This window comes from Heptranchias perlo, unplaced genomic scaffold (assembly GCF_035084215.1).
Source record: "Heptranchias perlo isolate sHepPer1 unplaced genomic scaffold, sHepPer1.hap1 HAP1_SCAFFOLD_737, whole genome shotgun sequence".
NCBI lineage: Eukaryota > Metazoa > Chordata > Chondrichthyes > Hexanchiformes > Hexanchidae > Heptranchias > Heptranchias perlo.
The window spans coordinates 55,667-75,824 of record NW_027139769.1 but is presented as its reverse complement, the minus strand read 5'-3'; the positions used below and the strand labels follow the sequence as shown (position 1 = coordinate 75,824).

Sequence of the window (20,158 nt, the reverse complement as noted above, 5' to 3'; positions counted from 1 at the left end):
CGGAGGGTCAGTACTGAGGGAGGGCTGCACTGTCGGAGGGTCAGTACTGAGGGAGCTCCGCACTGTCGGAGGGTCGGTACTGAGGGAGCGCCGCACTGTCGGAGGGTCGGTACTGAGGGAGGGCCGCACTGTCGGAGGGTCAGTACTGAGGGAGGGCCGCACTGTCGGAGGGTCAGTACTGAGGGAGGGCCGCACTGTCGGAGGGTCAGTACTGAGGGAGTGCCGCACTGTCGGAGGGTCAGTACTGAGGGAGCTCCGCACTGTCGGAGGGTCAGTACTGAGGGAGCGCCGCACTGTCGGAGGGTCAGTACTGAGGGAGCGCCGCACTGTCGGAGGGTCAGTACTGAGGGAGCGCCGCACTGTCGGAGGGTCAGTACTGAGGGAGCGCCGCACTGTCGGAGGGTCAGTACTGAGGGAGCGCCGCACTGTCGGAGGGTCGGTACTGAGGGAGCGCCGCACTGTCGGAGGGTCAGTACTGAGGGAGCGCCGCACTGTCGGAGGGTCAGTACTGAGGGAGGGCCGCACTGTCGGAGGGTCAGTACTGAGGGAGGGCCGCACTGTCGGAGGGTCGGTACTGAGGGAGCGCCGCACTGTCGGAGGGTCAGTACTGAGGGAGCGCCGCACTGTCGGAGGGTCAGTACTGAGGGAGCGCCGCATTGTCGGAGGGTCAGTGCTGAGGGAGCGCCGCACTGTCGGAGGGTCGGTACTGAGGGAGGGCCGCACTGTCGGAGGGTCGGTACTGAGGGAGCGCCGCACTGTCGGAGGGTCAGTACTGAGGGAGGGCCGCACTGTCGGAGGGTCAGTACTGAGGGAGGGCCGCACTGTCGGAGGGTCAGTACTGAGGGAGGGCCGCACTGTCGGAGGGTCAGTCCTGAGGGAGGGCCGCACTGCACGAGGAACGGACTCTCTTGTTCCACAATGACCCGGATTCCCCGAGTACCACCAGCGATATAGAAGTTTACAACATGGAAACAGGCCCTTCGGCCCAACATGTCCATGTCGCCCAGTTTATACCACTAAGCTAGTCCCAATTGCCTGCACTTGGCCCATATCCCTCTATACCCATCTTACCCATGTAACTGTCCAAATGCTTTTTAAAAGACAAAATTGTACCCGCCTCTACTACTGCCTCTGGCCCAAAATCCCACCTTGATACAGCTCAGAAACGGCGGGTTCATTGACGAGCTCAGGCGCTGCCTCCAACAAGGCCAAGGCGGCCTCAAAATTATCATAGAGAGCGGCAATGTGTAGAGCAGACTCCCCCAGAGCACCTGTGGGGGGAGAGAGAAAGGATAGTGTCAGAGAACAAAGTCAACAGGGTACACAGGCCCAGACAGGGGTCATAGGGTCATCAATACACAGGCCCAGACAGGGGGCATAGGGTATTCAATACACAGGCCCAGACAGGGGGCATAGGGTCATCAATACACAGGCCCAGACAGGGGGCATAGGGTCATCAATACACAGGCCCAGACAGGGGTCATAGGGTCATCAATACACAGGCCCAGACAGGGGGCATAGGGTCATCAATACACAGGCCCAGACAGGGGGCATAGGGTCATCAATACACAGGCCCAGACAGGGGGCATAGGGTCATCAATACACAGGCCCAGACAGGGGGCATAGGGTCATCAATACACAGGCCCAGACAGGGGGCATAGGGTCATCAATACACAGGCCCAGACAGGGGGCATAGGGTCATCAATACACAGGCCCAGACAGGGGGCATAGGGTCATCAATACACAGGCCCAGACAGGGGTCATAGGGTCATCAATACACAGGCCCAGACAGGGGTCAGAGGGTCATCAATACACAGGCCCAGACAGGGGTCATAGGGTCATCAATACACAGGCCCAGACAGGGGGCATAGGGTCATCAATACACAGGCCCAGACAGGGGGCATAGGGTCATCAATACACAGGCCCAGACAGGGGTCATAGGGTCATCAAAACACAGGCCCAGACAGGGGTCAGAGGGTATTCAATACACAGGCCCAGACAGGGGTCATAGGGTAATAAATACACAGGCCCAGACAGGGGTCATAGGGTCATCAATACACAGGCCCAGACAGGGGTCATAGGGTCATCAAAACACAGGCCCAGACAGGGGTCAGAGGGTATTCAATACACAGGCCCAGACAGGGGTCATAGGGTAATCAATACACAGGCCCAGACAGGGGTCATAGGGTCATCAATACACAAGCCCAGACAGGGGTCAGAGGGTATTCAATGCACAGGCCCAGACAGGGGGCATAGAATAATCAATACACAGGCCCAGACAGGGGTCATAGGGTAATCAATACACAGGCCCAGACAGGGGTCATAGGGTCATCAATACACAGGCCCAGACAGGGGGCATAGGGAAATCAATACACAGGCCCAGAAAAGGGTCATATGGTAATCAATACACAGGCCCAGACAGGGGTCAAAGGGTAATCAATACACAGGCCCAGACAGGGGTCATAGAGTAATCAATACACAGGCCCAGACAGGTGTCATAAAGTAATCAATACACAGGCCCAGACAGGTGTCATAAAGTAATCAATACACAGGCCCAGACAGGTGTCATAAAGTAATCAATACACAGGCCCAGACAGGTGTCATAAAGTAATCAATACACAGGCCCAGACAGGTGTCATAAAGTAATCAATACACAGGCCCAGACAAGGGGTCATAGAGTAATCAATACACAGGCCCAGACAGGTGTCATAAAGTAATCAATACACAGGACCAGACAGGGGTCATAGGGTAATCAATACACAGGCCCAGACGGGGGTCATATGGTAATCAATACACAGGCCCAGACAAGGGTCAGAGTCTACTTAACACGCAGACCCAGCCCGGGGTCAGAGTCTATTTAATACACAGACCCAGCCTGGGGGTCAGAATCTATTTAATACACAGACCCAGCCTGGGGTCAGAGTCTATTTAATACACAGACCCAGCCTGGGGTCAGAGTCTATTTAATACACAGACCCAGCCTGGGGTCAGAGTCCATTTAATACACAGACCCAGCCTGGGGTCAGAGTCTATTTAATACACAGACCCAGCCTGGGGTCAGAGTCTATTTATTACACAGACCCAGCCTGGGGTCAGAGTCTATTTAATACACAGACCCAGCCCGGGGTCAGAGTCTATTTAATACACAGACCCGGCCTGGGGTCAGATTCTATTTAATACACAGACACAGCCTGGGGTCAGAGTCTATTTAATACACAGACCCAGCCTGGGGTCAGAGTCTATTTAATACACAGACCCAGCCTGGGGTCAGAGTCTATTTAATACACAGACCCAGCCTGGGGTCAGAGTCTATTTAATACACAGACCCAGCCTGGGGTCAGAGTCTATTTAATACACAGACCCAGCCTGGGGTCAGAGTCTATTTAATACACAGACCCAGCCTGGGGTCAGAGTCCATTTAATACACAGACCCAGCCTGGGGTCAGAGTCTATTTAATACACAGACCCAGCCTGGGGTCAGAGTCTATTTAATACACAGGCCCAGCCTGGGGTCAGAGTCTATTTAATACACAGACCCAGCCTGGGGTCAGAGTCTATTTATTACACAGACCCAGCCTGGGGTCAGAGTCTATTTAATACACAGACCCAGCCCGGGGTCAGAGTCTATTTAATACACAGACCCGGCCTGGGGTCAGATTCTATTTAATACACAGACACAGCCTGGGGTCAGAGTCTATTTAATACACAGACCCAGCCTGGGGTCAGAGTCTATTTAATACACAGACCCAGCCTGGGGTCAGAGTCTATTTAATACACAGACCCAGCCTGGGGTCAGAGTCTATTTAATACACAGACCCAGCCTGGGGTCAGAGTCTATTTAATACACAGACCCAGCCTGGGGTCAGAGTCTATTTAATACACAGGCCCAGGCTGTGGTCAGAGTCTATTTAATACACAGACCCAGCCTGGGGTCAGAGTCTATTTAATACACAGACCCAGCCTGGGGTCAGAGTCTATTTAATACACAGACCCAGCCTGGGGTCAGATTCTATTTAATACACAGACACAGCCTGGGGTCAGAGTCTATTTAATACACAGACCCAGCCTGGGGTCAGAGTCTATTTAATACACAGACCCAGCCTGGGGTCAGAGTCTATTTAATACACAGACCCAGCCTGGGGTCAGACTCTATTTAATAAACAGACACAGCCTGGGGTCAGAGTCTATTTAATACACAGACCCAGCCTGGGGTCAGAGTCTATTTAATACACTGGCCCAGCCTGGGGTCAGAGTCTATTTAATACACAGACCCAGCCTGGGGTCACAGTCTATTTAATACACAGACCCAGCCTGGGATCAGAGTCTATTTAATACACAGACCCAGCCTGGGGTCAGAGTCTATTTAATACACAGGCCCAGCCTGGGGTCAGAGTCTATTTAATACACAGACCCAGCCTGTGGTCACAGTCTATTTAATACACAGACCCAGCCTGGGGTCAGAGTCTATTTAATACACAGACCCGGCCTGGGTTCAGATTCTATTTAATACACAGACACAGCCTGGGGTCAGAGTCTATTTAATACACAGACCCAGCCTGGGGTCAGAGTCTATTTAATACACAGACCCAGCCTGGGGTCAGAGTCTATTTAATACACAGGCCCAGGCTGTGGTCAGAGTCTATTTAATACACAGACCCAGCCTGGGGTCAGAGTCTATTTAATACACAGACCCAGCCTGGGGTCAGAGTCTATTTAATACACAGACCCAGCCTGGGGTCAGAGTCCATTTAATACACAGACCCAGCCTGGGGTCAGAGTCTATTTAATACACAGACCCAGCCTGGGGTCAGAGTCTATTTAATACACAGGCCCAGCCTGGGGTCAGAGTCTATTTAATACACAGGCCCAGCCTGGGGTCATAGTCTATTTAATACACAGACCCAGCCTGGGGTCAGAGTCTATTTATTACACAGACCCAGCCTGGGGTCAGAGTCTATTTAATACACAGACCCAGCCCGGGGTCAGAGTTTATTTAATACACAGACCCGGCCTGGGGTCAGATTCTATTTAATACACAGACACAGCCTGGGGTCAGAGTCTATTTAATACAGAGACCCAGCCTGGGGTCAGAGTCTATTTAATACACAGACCCAGCCTGGGGTCAGAGTCTATTTAATACACAGACCCAGCCTGGGGTCAGAGTCTATTTAATACACAGACCCAGCCTGGGGTCAGAGTCTATTTAATACACAGACCCAGCCTGGGGTCAGAGTCTATTTAATACACAGGCCCAGGCTGTGGTCAGAGTCTATTTAATACACAGACCCAGCCTGGGGTCAGAGTCTATTTAATACACAGACCCAGCCTGGGGTCAGAGTCTATTTAATACACAGACCCAGCCTGGGGTCAGATTCTATTTAATACACAGACACAGCCTGGGGTCAGAGTCTATTTAATACACAGACCCAGCCTGGGGTCAGAGTCTATTTAATACACAGACCCAGCCTGGGGTCAGAGTCTATTTAATACACAGACCCAGCCTGGGGTCAGACTCTATTTAATAAACAGACACAGCCTGGGGTCAGAGTCTATTTAATACACAGACCCAGCCTGGGGTCAGAGTCTATTTAACACACTGGCCCAGCCTGGGGTCAGAGTTTATTTAATACACAGACCCAGCCTGTGGTCACAGTCTATTTAATACACAGACCCAGCCTGGAATCAGAGTCTATTTAATACACAGACCCAGCCTGGGGTCAGAGTCTATTTAATACACAGACCCAGCCTGGGGTCAGAGTCTGTTTAATACACAGACCCAGCCTGGGGTCAGAGTCTATTTAATACACAGACCCAGCCTGGGGTCAGAGTCTATTTAATACACAGGCCCAGCCTGGGGTCAGAGTCTATTTAATACACAGGCTCAGCCTGGGGTCAGATTATATTGAATCCGCAGACACTCTGAGATCTCCTCACCTTTCTGGAGGATATATTTAATACACAGACACTCGGAGATCTCCTCACCTTTCTGGAGGATATATTTAATACACAGACACTCAGAGATCTCCTCACCTTTCTGGAGGATATATTTAATACACAGACACTGGGAGATCTCCTCACCTTTCTGGAGGATATATTTAATACACAGACACTGGGAGATCCCCTCACCTTTCTGGGGGATATATTTAATACACAGACACTGGGAGATCTCCTCACCTTTCTGGAGGATATATTTAATACACAGACACTGGGAGATCTCCTCACCTTTCTGGAGGATATATTTAATACACAGACACTGGGAGATCTCCTCACCTTTCTGGAGGATATATTTAATACACAGACACTCGGAGATCTCCTCACCTTTCTGGGGGATATATTTAATACACAGACACTCAGAGATCTCCTCACCTTTCTGGAGGATATATTTAATACACAGACACTCGGAGATCTCCTCACCTTTCTGGGGGATATATTTAATACGCAGACACTGGGAGATCTCCTCACCTTTCTGGGGGATATATTTAATACGCAGACACTGGGAGATCCCCTCACCTTTCTGGAGGATATATTTAATACACAGACACTGGGAGATCCCCTCACCTTTCTGGGGGATATATTTAATACACAGACACTGGGAGATCTCCTCACCTTTCTGGAGGATATATTTAATACGCAGACACTCGGAGATCTCCTCACCTTTCTGGAGGATATATTTAATACACAGACACTCGGAGATCTCCTCACCTTTCTGGAGGATATATTTAATACGCAGACACTCGGAGATCTCCTTACCTTTCTGGAGGGTATATTTAATACACAGACACTGGGAGATCTCCTCACCTTTCTGGGGGATATATTTAATACACAGACACTGGGAGATCTCCTCACCTTTCTGGGGATATATTTAATACACAGACACTGGGAGATCCCCTCACCTTTCTGGAGGATATATTTAATACGCAGACACTCGGAGATCTCCTCACCTTTCTGGAGGATATATTTAATACGAAGACACTCGGAGATTTCCTCACCTTTCTGGAGGATATATTTAATACGCAGACACTGGGAGATCTCCTCACCTTTCTGGAGGATATATTTAATACACAGACACTGGGAGATCCCCTCACCTTTCTGGAGGATATATTTAATACACAGACACTCGGAGATCCCCTCACCTTTCTGGGGGATATATTTAATACACAGACACTCTGAGATCTCCTCACCTTTCTGGGGGATATATTTAATACACAGACACTCGGAGATCTCCTCACCTTTCTGGAGGATATATTTAATACGCAGACACTCGGAGATCCCCTCACCTTTCTGGAGGATATATTTAATACACAGACACTGGGAGATCTCCTCACCTTTCTGGAGGATATATTTAATACACAGACACTGGGCGATCCCCTCACCTTTCTGGAGGATATATTTAATACACAGACACTGGGAGATCTCCTCACCTTTCTGGAGGATATATTTAATACACAGACACTGGGAGATCTCTTCACCTTTCTGGGGGATATATTTAATACACAGACACTCGGAGATCTCCTCACCTTTCTGGAGGATATATTTAATACACAGACACTGGGAGATCTCCTCACCTTTCTGGGGATATATTTAATACACAGACACTGGGAGATCTCCTCACCTTTCTGGGGATATATTTAATACGCAGACACTGGGAGATCCCCTCACCTTTCTGGAGGATATATTTAATACACAGACACTCAGAGATCTCCTCACCTTTCTGGAGGATATATTTAATACACAGACACTGGGAGATCCCCTCACCTTTCTGGGGATATATTTAATACACAGACACTCGGAGATCCCCTCACCTTTTTGGAGGGTATATTTAATACGCAGACACACGGAGATCCCCTCACCTTTCTGGAGGGTATATTTAATACACAGACACTCGGAGATCCCCTCACCTTTCTGGAGGGTATATTTAATACGCAGACACTCGGAGATCCCCTCACCTTTCAGGAGGGTATATTTAATACGCAGACACTGGGAGATCCCCTCACCTTTCTGGAGGATATATTTAATACACAGACACTCGGAGATCCCCTCACCTTTCTGGGGGATATATTTAATACACAGACACTCGGAGATCCCCTCACCTTTCAGGAGGGTATATTTAATATGCAGACACTCGGAGTTCCCTCACCTTTCTGGAGGATATTTTTAATACACAGACACTGGAAGATCTCCTCACCTTTCTGGAGGATATATTTAATACACAGACACTGGGAGATCCCCTCACCTTTCTGGAGGATATATTTAATACGCAGACACTCGGAGATCTCCTCACCTTTCTGGAGGATATATTTAATACACAGACACTGAGAGATCCCCTCACCTTTCTGGAGGATATATTTAATACACAGACACTCGGAGATCTCCTCACCTTTCTGGGGATATATTTAATACACAGACACTCGGAGATCCCCTCACCTTTCTGGGGATATATTTAATACACAGACACTGGGAGATCTCCTCACCTTTCTGGAGGATATATTTAATGCACAGACACTCGGAGATCTCCTCACCTTTCTGGGGATATATTTAATACGCAGACACTCGGAGATCTCCTCACCTTTCTGGAGGATATATTTAATACGCAGACACTGGGAGATCTCCTCACCTTTCTGGAGGATATATTTAATACACAGACACTGGGAGATCCCCTCACCTTTCTGGGGATATATTTAATACACAGACACTGGGAGATCTCCTCACCTTTCTGGAGGATATATTTAATACACAGACACTGGGAGATCTCCTCACCTTTCTGGGGATATATTTAATACACAGACACTGGGAGATCTCCTCACCTTTCTGGGGGATATATTTAATACACAGACACTGGGAGATCTCCTCACCTTTCTGGAGGATATATTTAATACACAGACACTCGGAGATCTCCTCACCTTTCTGGAGGATATATTTAATACACAGACACTCGGAGATCCCCTCACCTTTCTGGAGGATATATTTAATACGCAGACACTGGGAGATCTCCTCACCTTTCTGGAGGATATATTTAATACACAGACACTCGGAGATCTCCTCACCTTTCTGGGGATATATTTAATACACAGACACTGGGAGATCTCCTCACCTTTCTGGGGATATATTTAATACACAGACACTGGGAGATCCCCTCACCTTTCTGGAGGATATATTTAATACACAGACACTCGGCGATCCCCTCACCTTTCTGGGGATATATTTAATACACAGACACTGGGAGATCTCCTCACCTTTCTGGAGGATATATTTAATACACAGACACTGGGAGATCCCCTCACCTTTCTGGAGGATATATTTAATACACAGACACTGGGAGATCTCCTCACCTTTCTGGAGGATATATTTAATACACAGACACTGGGAGATCTCCTCACCTTTCTGGAGGATATATTTAATACACAGACACTCGGAGATCTCCTCACCTTTCTGGGGATATATTTAATACACAGACACTGGGAGATCTCCTCACCTTTCTGGAGGATATATTTAATACACAGACACTGGGAGATCTCCTCACCTTTCTGGAGGATATATTTAATACACAGACACTGGGAGATCCCCTCACCTTTCTGGAGGATATATTTAATACACAGACACCGGGAGATCTCCTCACCTTTCTGGGGGATATATTGAATACACAGACACTGGGAGATCCCCTCACCTTTCTGGAGGATATATTTAATACACAGACACTGGGAGATCCCCTCACCTTTCTGGGGGATATATTTAATACACAGACACTCGGAGATCTCCTCACCTTTCTGGAGGATATATTTAATACACAGACACTGGGAGATCTCCTCACCTTTCTGGAGGATATATTTAATACACAGACACTCGGAGATCTCCTCACCTTTCTGGAGGATATATTTAATACACAGACACTCGGAGATCCCCTCACCTTTCTGGAGGATATATTTAATACACAGACACTGGGAGATCCCCTCACCTTTCTGGGGGATATATTTAATACACAGACACTCGGAGATCCCCTCACCTTTCTGGGGATATATTTAATACACAGACACTCGGAGATCTCCTCACCTTTCTGGAGGATATATTTAATACACAGACACTGGGAGATCTCCTCACCTTTCTGGAGGATATATTTAATACACAGACACTGGGAGATCTCCTCACCTTTCTGGAGGATATATTTAATACACAGACACTCGGAGATCTCCTCACCTTTCTGGAGGATATATTTAATACACAGACACTGGGAGATCTCCTCACCTTTCTGGGGATATATTTAATACACAGACACTCGGAGATCTCCTCACCTTTCTGGGGATATATTTAATACACAGACACTGGGAGATCCCCTCACCTTTCTGGGGATATATTTAATACACTGACACTGGGAGATCCCCTCACCTTTCTGGGGGATATATTTAATACACAGACACTGGGAGATCTCCTCACCTTTCTGGGGGATATATTTAATACACAGACACTGGGAGATCCCCTGACCTTTCTGGAGGATATATTGAATACACAGACACTGGGAGATCCCCTCACCTTTCTGGAGGATATATTTAATACACAGACACTGGGAGATCTCCTCACCTTTCTGGGGATATATTTAATACACAGACACTGGGAGATCCCCTCACCTTTCTGGGGATATATTTAATACACAGACACTCGGAGATCTCCTCACCTTTCTGGAGGATATATTTAATACACAGACACTGGGAGATCTCCTCACCTTTCTGGAGGATATATTTAATACACAGACACTCGGAGATCTCCTCACCTTTCTGGGGGATATATTTAATACACAGACACTGGGAGATCCCCTCACCTTTCTGGGGGATATATTTAATACACAGACACTGGGAGATCTCCTCACCTTTCTGGAGGATATATTTAATACACAGACACTGGGAGATCCCCTCACCTTTCTGGAGGATATATTTAATACACAGACACTGGGAGATCCCCTCACCTTTCTGGGGATATATTTAATACACAGACACTGGGAGATCTCCTCACCTTTCTGGGGATATATTTAATACACAGACACTGGGAGATCTCCTCACCTTTCTGGGGGATATATTTAATACACAGACACTCGGAGATCCCCTCACCTTTCTGGAGGATATATTTAATACACAGACACTCGGAGATCTCCTCACCTTTCTGGAGGATATATTTAATACACAGACACTTGGAGATCCCCTCACCTTTCTGGGGGATATATTTAATACACAGACACTCGGAGATCCCCTCACCTTTCTGGGGATACATTTAATACACAGACACTCGGAGATCTCCTCACCTTTCTGGGGGATATATTTAATACACAGACACTGGGAGATCTCCTCACCTTTCTGGAGGATATATTTAATACACAGACACTCGGAGATCTCCTCACCTTTCTGGAGGATATATTTAATACACAGACACTGGGAGATCTCCTCACCTTTCTGGAGGATATATTTAATACACAGACACTGGGAGATCTCCTCACCTTTCTGGAGGATATATTTAATACACAGACACTGGGAGATCTCCTCACCTTTCTGGGGATATATTTAATACACAGACACTCGGAGATCTCCTCACCTTTCTGGGGATATATTTAATACACAGACACTGGGAGATCCCCTCACCTTTCTGGGGATATATTTAATACACTGACACTGGGAGATCCCCTCACCTTTCTGGGGGATATATTTAATACACAGACACTGGGAGATCTCCTCACCTTTCTGGGGGATATATTTAATACACAGACACTGGGAGATCCCCTCACCTTTCTGGAGGATATATTGAATACACAGACACTGGGAGATCCCCCCACCTTTCTGGAGGATATATTTAATACACAGACACTGGGAGATCTCCTCACCTTTCTGGAGGATATATTTAATACACAGACACTGGGAGATCTCCTCACCTTTCTGGAGGATATATTTAATACACAGACACTGGGAGATCCCCTCACCTTTCTGGAGGATATATTTAATACACAGACACTCGGAGATCTCCTCACCTTTCTGGAGGATATATTTAATACACAGACACTCGGAGATCCCCTCACCTTTCTGGAGGATATATTTAATACACAGACACTGGGAGATCCCCTCACCTTTCTGGGGATATATTTAATACACAGACACTGGGAGATCCCCTCACCTTTCTGGAGGATATATTTAATACACAGACACTGGGAGATCCCCTCACCTTTCTGGAGGATATATTTAATACACAGACACTGGGAGATCCCCTCACCTTTCTGGGGGATATATTTAATACGCAGACACTCGGAGATCTCCTCACCTTTCTGGGGATATATTTAATACACAGACACTGGGAGATCTCCTCACCTTTCTGGGGATATATTTAATACACAGACACTGGGAGATCTCCTCACCTTTCTGGAGGATATATTTAATACACAGACACTGGGAGATCTCCTCACCTTTCTGGAGGATATATTTAATACACAGACACTGGGAGATCTCCTCACCTTTCTGGAGGATATATTTAATACACAGACACTCGGAGATCTCCTCACCTTTCTGGGGATATATTTAATACACAGACACTCGGAGATCCCCTCACCTTTCTGGAGGGTATATTTAATACACAGACACTGGGAGATCTCCTCACCTTTCTGGGGATATATTTAATACGCAGACACTCGGAGATCCCCTCACCTTTCTGGGGATATATTTAATACACAGACACTGGGAGATCTCCTCACCTTTCTGGAGGATATATTTAATACACAGACACTGGGAGATCTCCTCACCTTTCTGGAGGATATATTTAATACACAGACACTGGGAGATCTCCTCACCTTTCTGGAGGATATATTTAATACACAGACACTGGGAGATCTCCTCACCTTTCTGGGGATATATTTAATACACAGACACTGGGAGATCTCCTCACCTTTCTGGAGGATATATTTAATACACAGACACTGGGAGATCTCCTCACCTTTCTGGGGGATATATTTAATACACAGACACTCGGAGATCCCCTCACCTTTCTGGGGATATATTTAATACACAGACACTCGGAGATCTCCTCACCTTTCTGGGGGATATATTTAATACACAGACACTGGGAGATCTCCTCACCTTTCTGGAGGATATATTTAATACACAGACACTCGGAGATCCCCTCACCTTTCTGGAGGGTATATTTAATACACAGACACTCGGAGATCCCCTCACCTTTCTGGGGATATATTTAATACACAGACACTGGGAGATCTCCTCACCTTTCTGGAGGATATATTTAATACACAGACACTGGGAGATCTCCTCACCTTTCTGGAGGATATATTTAATACACAGACACTGGGAGATCTCCTCACCTTTCTGGGGATATATTTAATACACAGACACTGGGAGATCTCCTCACCTTTCTGGAGGATATATTTAATACACAGACACTGGGAGATCTCCTCACCTTTCTGGGGGATATATTTAATACACAGACACTCGGAGATCCCGTCACCTTTCTGGGGATATATTTAATACACAGACACTCGGAGATCTCCTCATCTTTCTGGGGGATATATTTAATACACAGACACTGGGAGATCTCCTCACCTTTCTGGAGGATATATTTAACACACAGACACTGGGAGATCTCCTCACCTTTCTGGAGGATATATTTAATACACAGACACTGGGAGATCTCCTCACCTTTCTGGGGATATATTTAATACACAGACACTCGGAGATCTCCTCACCTTTCTGGGGATATATTTAATACACAGACACTGGGAGATCCCCTCACCTTTCTGGGGATATATTTAATACACTGACACTGGGAGATCCCCTCACCTTTCTGGGGGATATATTTAATACACAGACACTGGGAGATCTCCTCACCTTTCTGGGGGATATATTTAATACACAGACACTGGGAGATCCCCTCACCTTTCTGGGGGATATATTTAATACACAGACACTGGGAGATCTCCTCACCTTTCTGGAGGATATATTTAATACACAGACACTGGGAGATCTCCTCACCTTTCTGGAGGATATATTTAATACACAGACACTGGGAGATCCCCTCACCTTTCTGGAGGATATATTTAATACACAGACACTCGGAGATCTCCTCACCTTTCTGGAGGATATATTTAATACACAGACACTCGGAGATCCCCTCACCTTTCTGGAGGATATATTTAATACACAGACACTCGGAGATCCCCTCACCTTTCTGGAGGATATATTTAATACACAGACACTGGGAGATCCCCTCACCTTTCTGGGGATATATTTAATACACAGACACTGGGAGATCCCCTCACCTTTCTGGAGGATATATTTAATACACAGACACTGGGAGATCCCCTCACCTTTCTGGAGGATATATTTAATACACAGACACTGGGAGATCCCCTCACCTTTCTGGGGGATATATTTAATACGCAGACACTCGGAGATCTCCTCACCTTTCTGGGGATATATTTAATACACAGACACTGGGAGATCTCCTCACCTTTCTGGGGATATATTTAATACACAGACACTGGGAGATCTCCTCACCTTTCTGGAGGATATATTTAATACACAGACACTGGGAGATCTCCTCACCTTTCTGGAGGATATATTTAATACACAGACACTGGGAGATCTCCTCACCTTTCTGGAGGATATATTTAATACACAGACACTCGGAGATCTCCTCACCTTTCTGGGGATATATTTAATACACAGACACTCGGAGATCCCCTCACCTTTCTGGAGGGTATATTTAATACACAGACACTGGGAGATCTCCTCACCTTTCTGGGGATATATTTAATACGCAGACACTCGGAGATCCCCTCACCTTTCTGGGGATATATTTAATACACAGACACTGGGAGATCTCCTCACCTTTCTGGAGGATATATTTAATACACAGACACTGGGAGATCTCCTCACCTTTCTGGAGGATATATTTAATACACAGACACTGGGAGATCTCCTCACCTTTCTGGAGGATATATTTAATACACAGACACTGGGAGATCTCCTCACCTTTCTGGGGATATATTTAATACACAGACACTGGGAGATCTCCTCACCTTTCTGGAGGATATATTTAATACACAGACACTGGGAGATCTCCTCACCTTTCTGGGGGATATATTTAATACACAGACACTCGGAGATCCCCTCACCTTTCTGGGGATATATTTAATACACAGACACTCGGAGATCTCCTCACCTTTCTGGGGGATATATTTAATACACAGACACTGGGAGATCTCCTCACCTTTCTGGAGGATATATTTAATACACAGACACTCGGAGATCCCCTCACCTTTCTGGAGGGTATATTTAATACACAGACACTCGGAGATCCCCTCACCTTTCTGGGGATATATTTAATACACAGACACTGGGAGATCTCCTCACCTTTCTGGAGGATATATTTAATACACAGACACTGGGAGATCTCCTCACCTTTCTGGAGGATATATTTAATACACAGACACTGGGAGATCTCCTCACCTTTCTGGGGATATATTTAATACACAGACACTGGGAGATCTCCTCACCTTTCTGGAGGATATATTTAATACACAGACACTGGGAGATCTCCTCACCTTTCTGGGGGATATATTTAATACACAGACACTCGGAGATCCCGTCACCTTTCTGGGGATATATTTAATACACAGACACTCGGAGATCTCCTCATCTTTCTGGGGGATATATTTAATACACAGACACTGGGAGATCTCCTCACCTTTCTGGAGGATATATTTAACACACAGACACTCGGAGATCCCCTCACCTTTCTGGAGGGTATATTTAATACACAGACACTCGGAGATCCCCTCACCTTTCTGGGGATATATTTAATACACAGACACTCGGAGATCTCCTCACCTTTCTGGAGGATATATTTAATACACAGACACTGGGAGATCCCCTCACCTTTCTGGAGGATATATTTAATACGCAGACACTCGGAGATCTCCTCACCTTTCTGGAGGATATATTTAATACACAGACACTGGGAGATCCCCTCACCTTTCTGGAGGATATATTTAATACACAGACACTGGGAGATCCCCTCACCTTTCTGGGGATATATTTAATACACAGACACTGGGAGATCCCCTCACCTTTCTGGGGATATATTTAATACACAGACACTGGGAGATCTCCTCACCTTTCTGGAGGATATATTTAATACACAGACACTGGGAGATCCCCTCACCTTTCTGGAGGATATAATTAATACACAGACACTCTGAGATCTCCTCACCTTTCTGGAGGATATAATTAATACACAGACACTCGGAGATCCCCTCACCTTTCTGGGGATATATTTAATACACAGACACTCGGAGATCCCCTCACCTTTCTGGAGGATATATTTAATACACAGACACTGGGAGATCCCCTCAACTTTCTGGAGGATATATTTAATACACAGACACTGGGAGATCTCCTCACCTTTCTGGAGGATATATTTAATACACAGACACTCGGAGATCTCCTCACCTTTCTGGGGATATATTTAATACACAGACACTCGGAGATCTCCTCACCTTTCTGGGGGATATATTTAATACACAGACACTCGGAGATCCCCTCACCTTTCTGGAGGATATATTTAATACACAGACACTCGGAGATCTCCTCACCTTTCTGGAGGATATATTTAATACACAGACACTGGGAGATCTCCTCACCTTTCTGGGGGATATATTTAATACACAGACACTGGGAGATCTCCTCACCTTTCTGGAGGATATATTTAATACACAGACACTGGGAGATCTCCTCACCTTTCTGGAGGATATATATAATACACAGACACTGGGAGATCCCCTCACCTTTCTGGAGGATATATTTAATACACAGACACTGGGAGATCTCCTCACCTTTCTGGAGGATATATTTAATACACAGACACTCGGAGATCCCTTCACCTTTCTGGAGGATATATTTAATACACAGACACTGGGAGATCCCCTCACCTTTCTGGAGGATATATTTAATACACAGACACTGGGAGATCCCTTCACCTTTCTGGGGATATATTTAATACACAGACACTCGGAGATCTCCTCACCTTTCTGGAGGATATATTTAATACACAGACACTGGGAGATCTCCTCACCTTTCTGGGGGATATATTTAATACACAGACACTAGGAGATCTCCTCACCTTTCTGGAGGATATATTTAATACACAGACACTGGGAGATCTCCTCACCTTTCTGGAGGATATATTTAATACACAGACACTGGGAGATCTCCTCACCTTTCTGGAGGATATATTTAATACACAGACACTGGGAGATCTCCTCACCTTTCTGGAGGATATATTTAATACACAGACACTGGGAGATCTCCTCACCTTTCTGGAGGATATATTTAATACACAGACACTGGGAGATCTCCTCACCTTTCTGGGGATATATTTAATACACAGACACTGGGAGATCTCCTCACCTTTCTGGAGGATATATTTAATACACAGACACTGGGAGATCTCCTCACCTTTCTGGGGGATATATTTAATACACAGACACTCGGAGATCCCCTCACCTTTCTGGGGATATATTTAATACACAGACACTCGGAGATCTCCTCACCTTTCTGGGGGATATATTTAATACACAGACACTGGGAGATCTCCTCACCTTTCTGGAGGATATATTTAATACACAGACACTCGGAGATCCCCTCACCTTTCTGGAGGGTATATTTAATACACAGACACTCGGAGATCCCCTCACCTTTCTGGGGATATATTTAATACACAGACACTGGGAGATCTCCTCACCTTTCTGGAGGATATATTTAATACACAGACACTGGGAGATCTCCTCACCTTTCTGGAGGATATATTTAATACACAGACACTGGGAGATCTCCTCACCTTTCTGGGGATATATTTAATACACAGACACTGGGAGATCTCCTCACCTTTCTGGAGGATATATTTAATACACAGACACTGGGAGATCTCCTCACCTTTCTGGGGGATATATTTAATACACAGACACTCGGAGATCCCCTCACCTTTCTGGGGATATATTTAATACACAGACACTCGGAGATCTCCTCACCTTTCTGGGGGATATATTTAATACACAGACACTGGGAGATCTCTTCACCTTTCTGGAGGATATATTTAATACACAGACACTCGGAGATCCCCTCACCTTTCTGGAGGGTATATTTAATACACAGACACTCGGAGATCCCCTCACCTTTCTGGGGATATATTTAATACACAGACACTGGGAGATCTCCTCACCTTTCTGGAGGATATATTTAATACACAGACACTGGGAGATCCCCTCACCTTTCTGGAGGATATAATTAATACACAGACACTCTGAGATCTCCTCACCTTTCTGGAGGATATATTTAATACACAGACACTCGGAGATCCCCTCACCTTTCTGGGGGATATATTTAATACGCAGACACTCGGAGATCTCCTCACCGTTCTGGGGATATATTTAATACACAGACACTGGGAGATCTCCTCACCTTTCTGGGGGATATATTTAATACACAGACACTCGGAGATCCCCTCACCTTTCTGGGGGATATATTTAATACACAGACACTCGGAGATCTCCTCACCTTTCTGGGGATATATTTAATACGCAGACACTCGGAGATCTCCTCACCTTTCTGGAGGATATATTTAATACACAGACACTGGGAGATCTCCTCACCTTTCTGGGGGATATATTTAATACACAGACACTCGGAGATCCCCTCACCTTTCTGGGGGATATATTTAATACACAGACACTCGGAGATCTCCTCACCTTTCTGGGGATATATTTAATACACAGACACTGGGAGATCTCCTCACCTTTCTGGAGGATATATTTAATACACAGACACTGGGAGATCTCCTCACCTTTCTGGAGGATATATTTAATACACAGACACTCGGCGATCTCCTCACCTTTCTGGAGGATATATTTAATACACAGACACTCAGAGATCCCCTCACCTTTCTGGAGGATATATTTAATACACAGACACTGGGAGATCCCCTCACCTTTCTGGGGGATATATTTAATACACAGACACTGGGAGATCCCCTCACCTTTCTGGAGGATATATTTAATACACAGACACTCGGAGATCTCCTCACCTTTCTGGAGGATATATTTAATACACAGACACTGGGAGATCCCCTCACCTTTCTGGGGATATATTTAATACACAGACACTCGGAGATCTCCTCACCTTTCTGGAGGATATATTTAATACACAGACACTCTGAGATCCCCTCACCTTTCTGGGGGATATATTTAATACACAGACACTCGGAGATCTCCTCACCTTTCTGGAGGATATATTTAATACGCAGACACTGGGAGATCTCCTCACCTTTCTGGGGATATATTTAATACACAGACACTGGGAGATCTCCTCACCTTTCTGGGGATATATTTAATACACAGACACTCGGAGATCTCCTCACCTTTCTGGAGGATATATTTAATACACAGACACTGGGAGATCTCCTCACCTTTCTGGGGATATATTTAATACACAGACACTGGGAGATCTCCTCACCTTTCTGGGGATATATTTAATACACAGACACTCGGAGATCCCCTCACCTTTCTGGGGGATATATTTAATACACAGACACTGGGAGATCTCCTCACCTTTCTGGGGGATATATTTAATACACAGACACTGGGAGATCTCCTCACCTTTCTGGAGGATATATTTAATACACAGACACTGGGAGATCCCCTCAACTTTCTGGAGGATATATTTAATACACAGACACTCGGAGATCTCCTCACCTTTCTGGAGGATATATTTAATACACAGACACTGGGAGATCCCCTCACCTTTCTGGAGGATATATTTAATACACAGACACTCGGAGATCTCCTCACCTTTCTGGGGGATATATTTAATACACAGACACTCGGAGATCCCCTCATCTTTCTGGAGGATATATTTAATACACAGACACTCGGAGATCTCCTCACCTTTCTGGAGGATATATTTAATACACAGACACTGGGAGATCTCCTCACCTTTCTGGGGGATATATTTAATACACAGACACTCGGAGATCTCCTCACCTTTCTGGAGGATATATTTAATACACAGACACTGGGAGATCTCCTCACCTTTCTGGAGGATATATATAATACACAGACACTGGGAGA

The 20,158-nt window shown here is 45.9% G+C and overlaps 1 protein-coding gene across 1 annotated transcript in view; it reads right to left on the bottom strand.

The window, feature by feature from the left end:
* Positions 1 to 1,148: 1,148 nt before the first annotated feature.
* The window catches only part of LOC137319129 (transient receptor potential cation channel subfamily V member 6-like), a gene marked incomplete at its 3' end in the record, with an annotated part of 64,423 nt that continues 45,413 nt past the window's right edge, over positions 1,149 to 20,158 (bottom strand). Inside the window, exon 3 of the mRNA XM_067981476.1 lies at positions 1,149 to 1,271. Coding sequence (XP_067837577.1) covers positions 1,149 to 1,271 — 123 coding nt within the window. The remainder of the gene's footprint in view (positions 1,272 to 20,158) is intronic.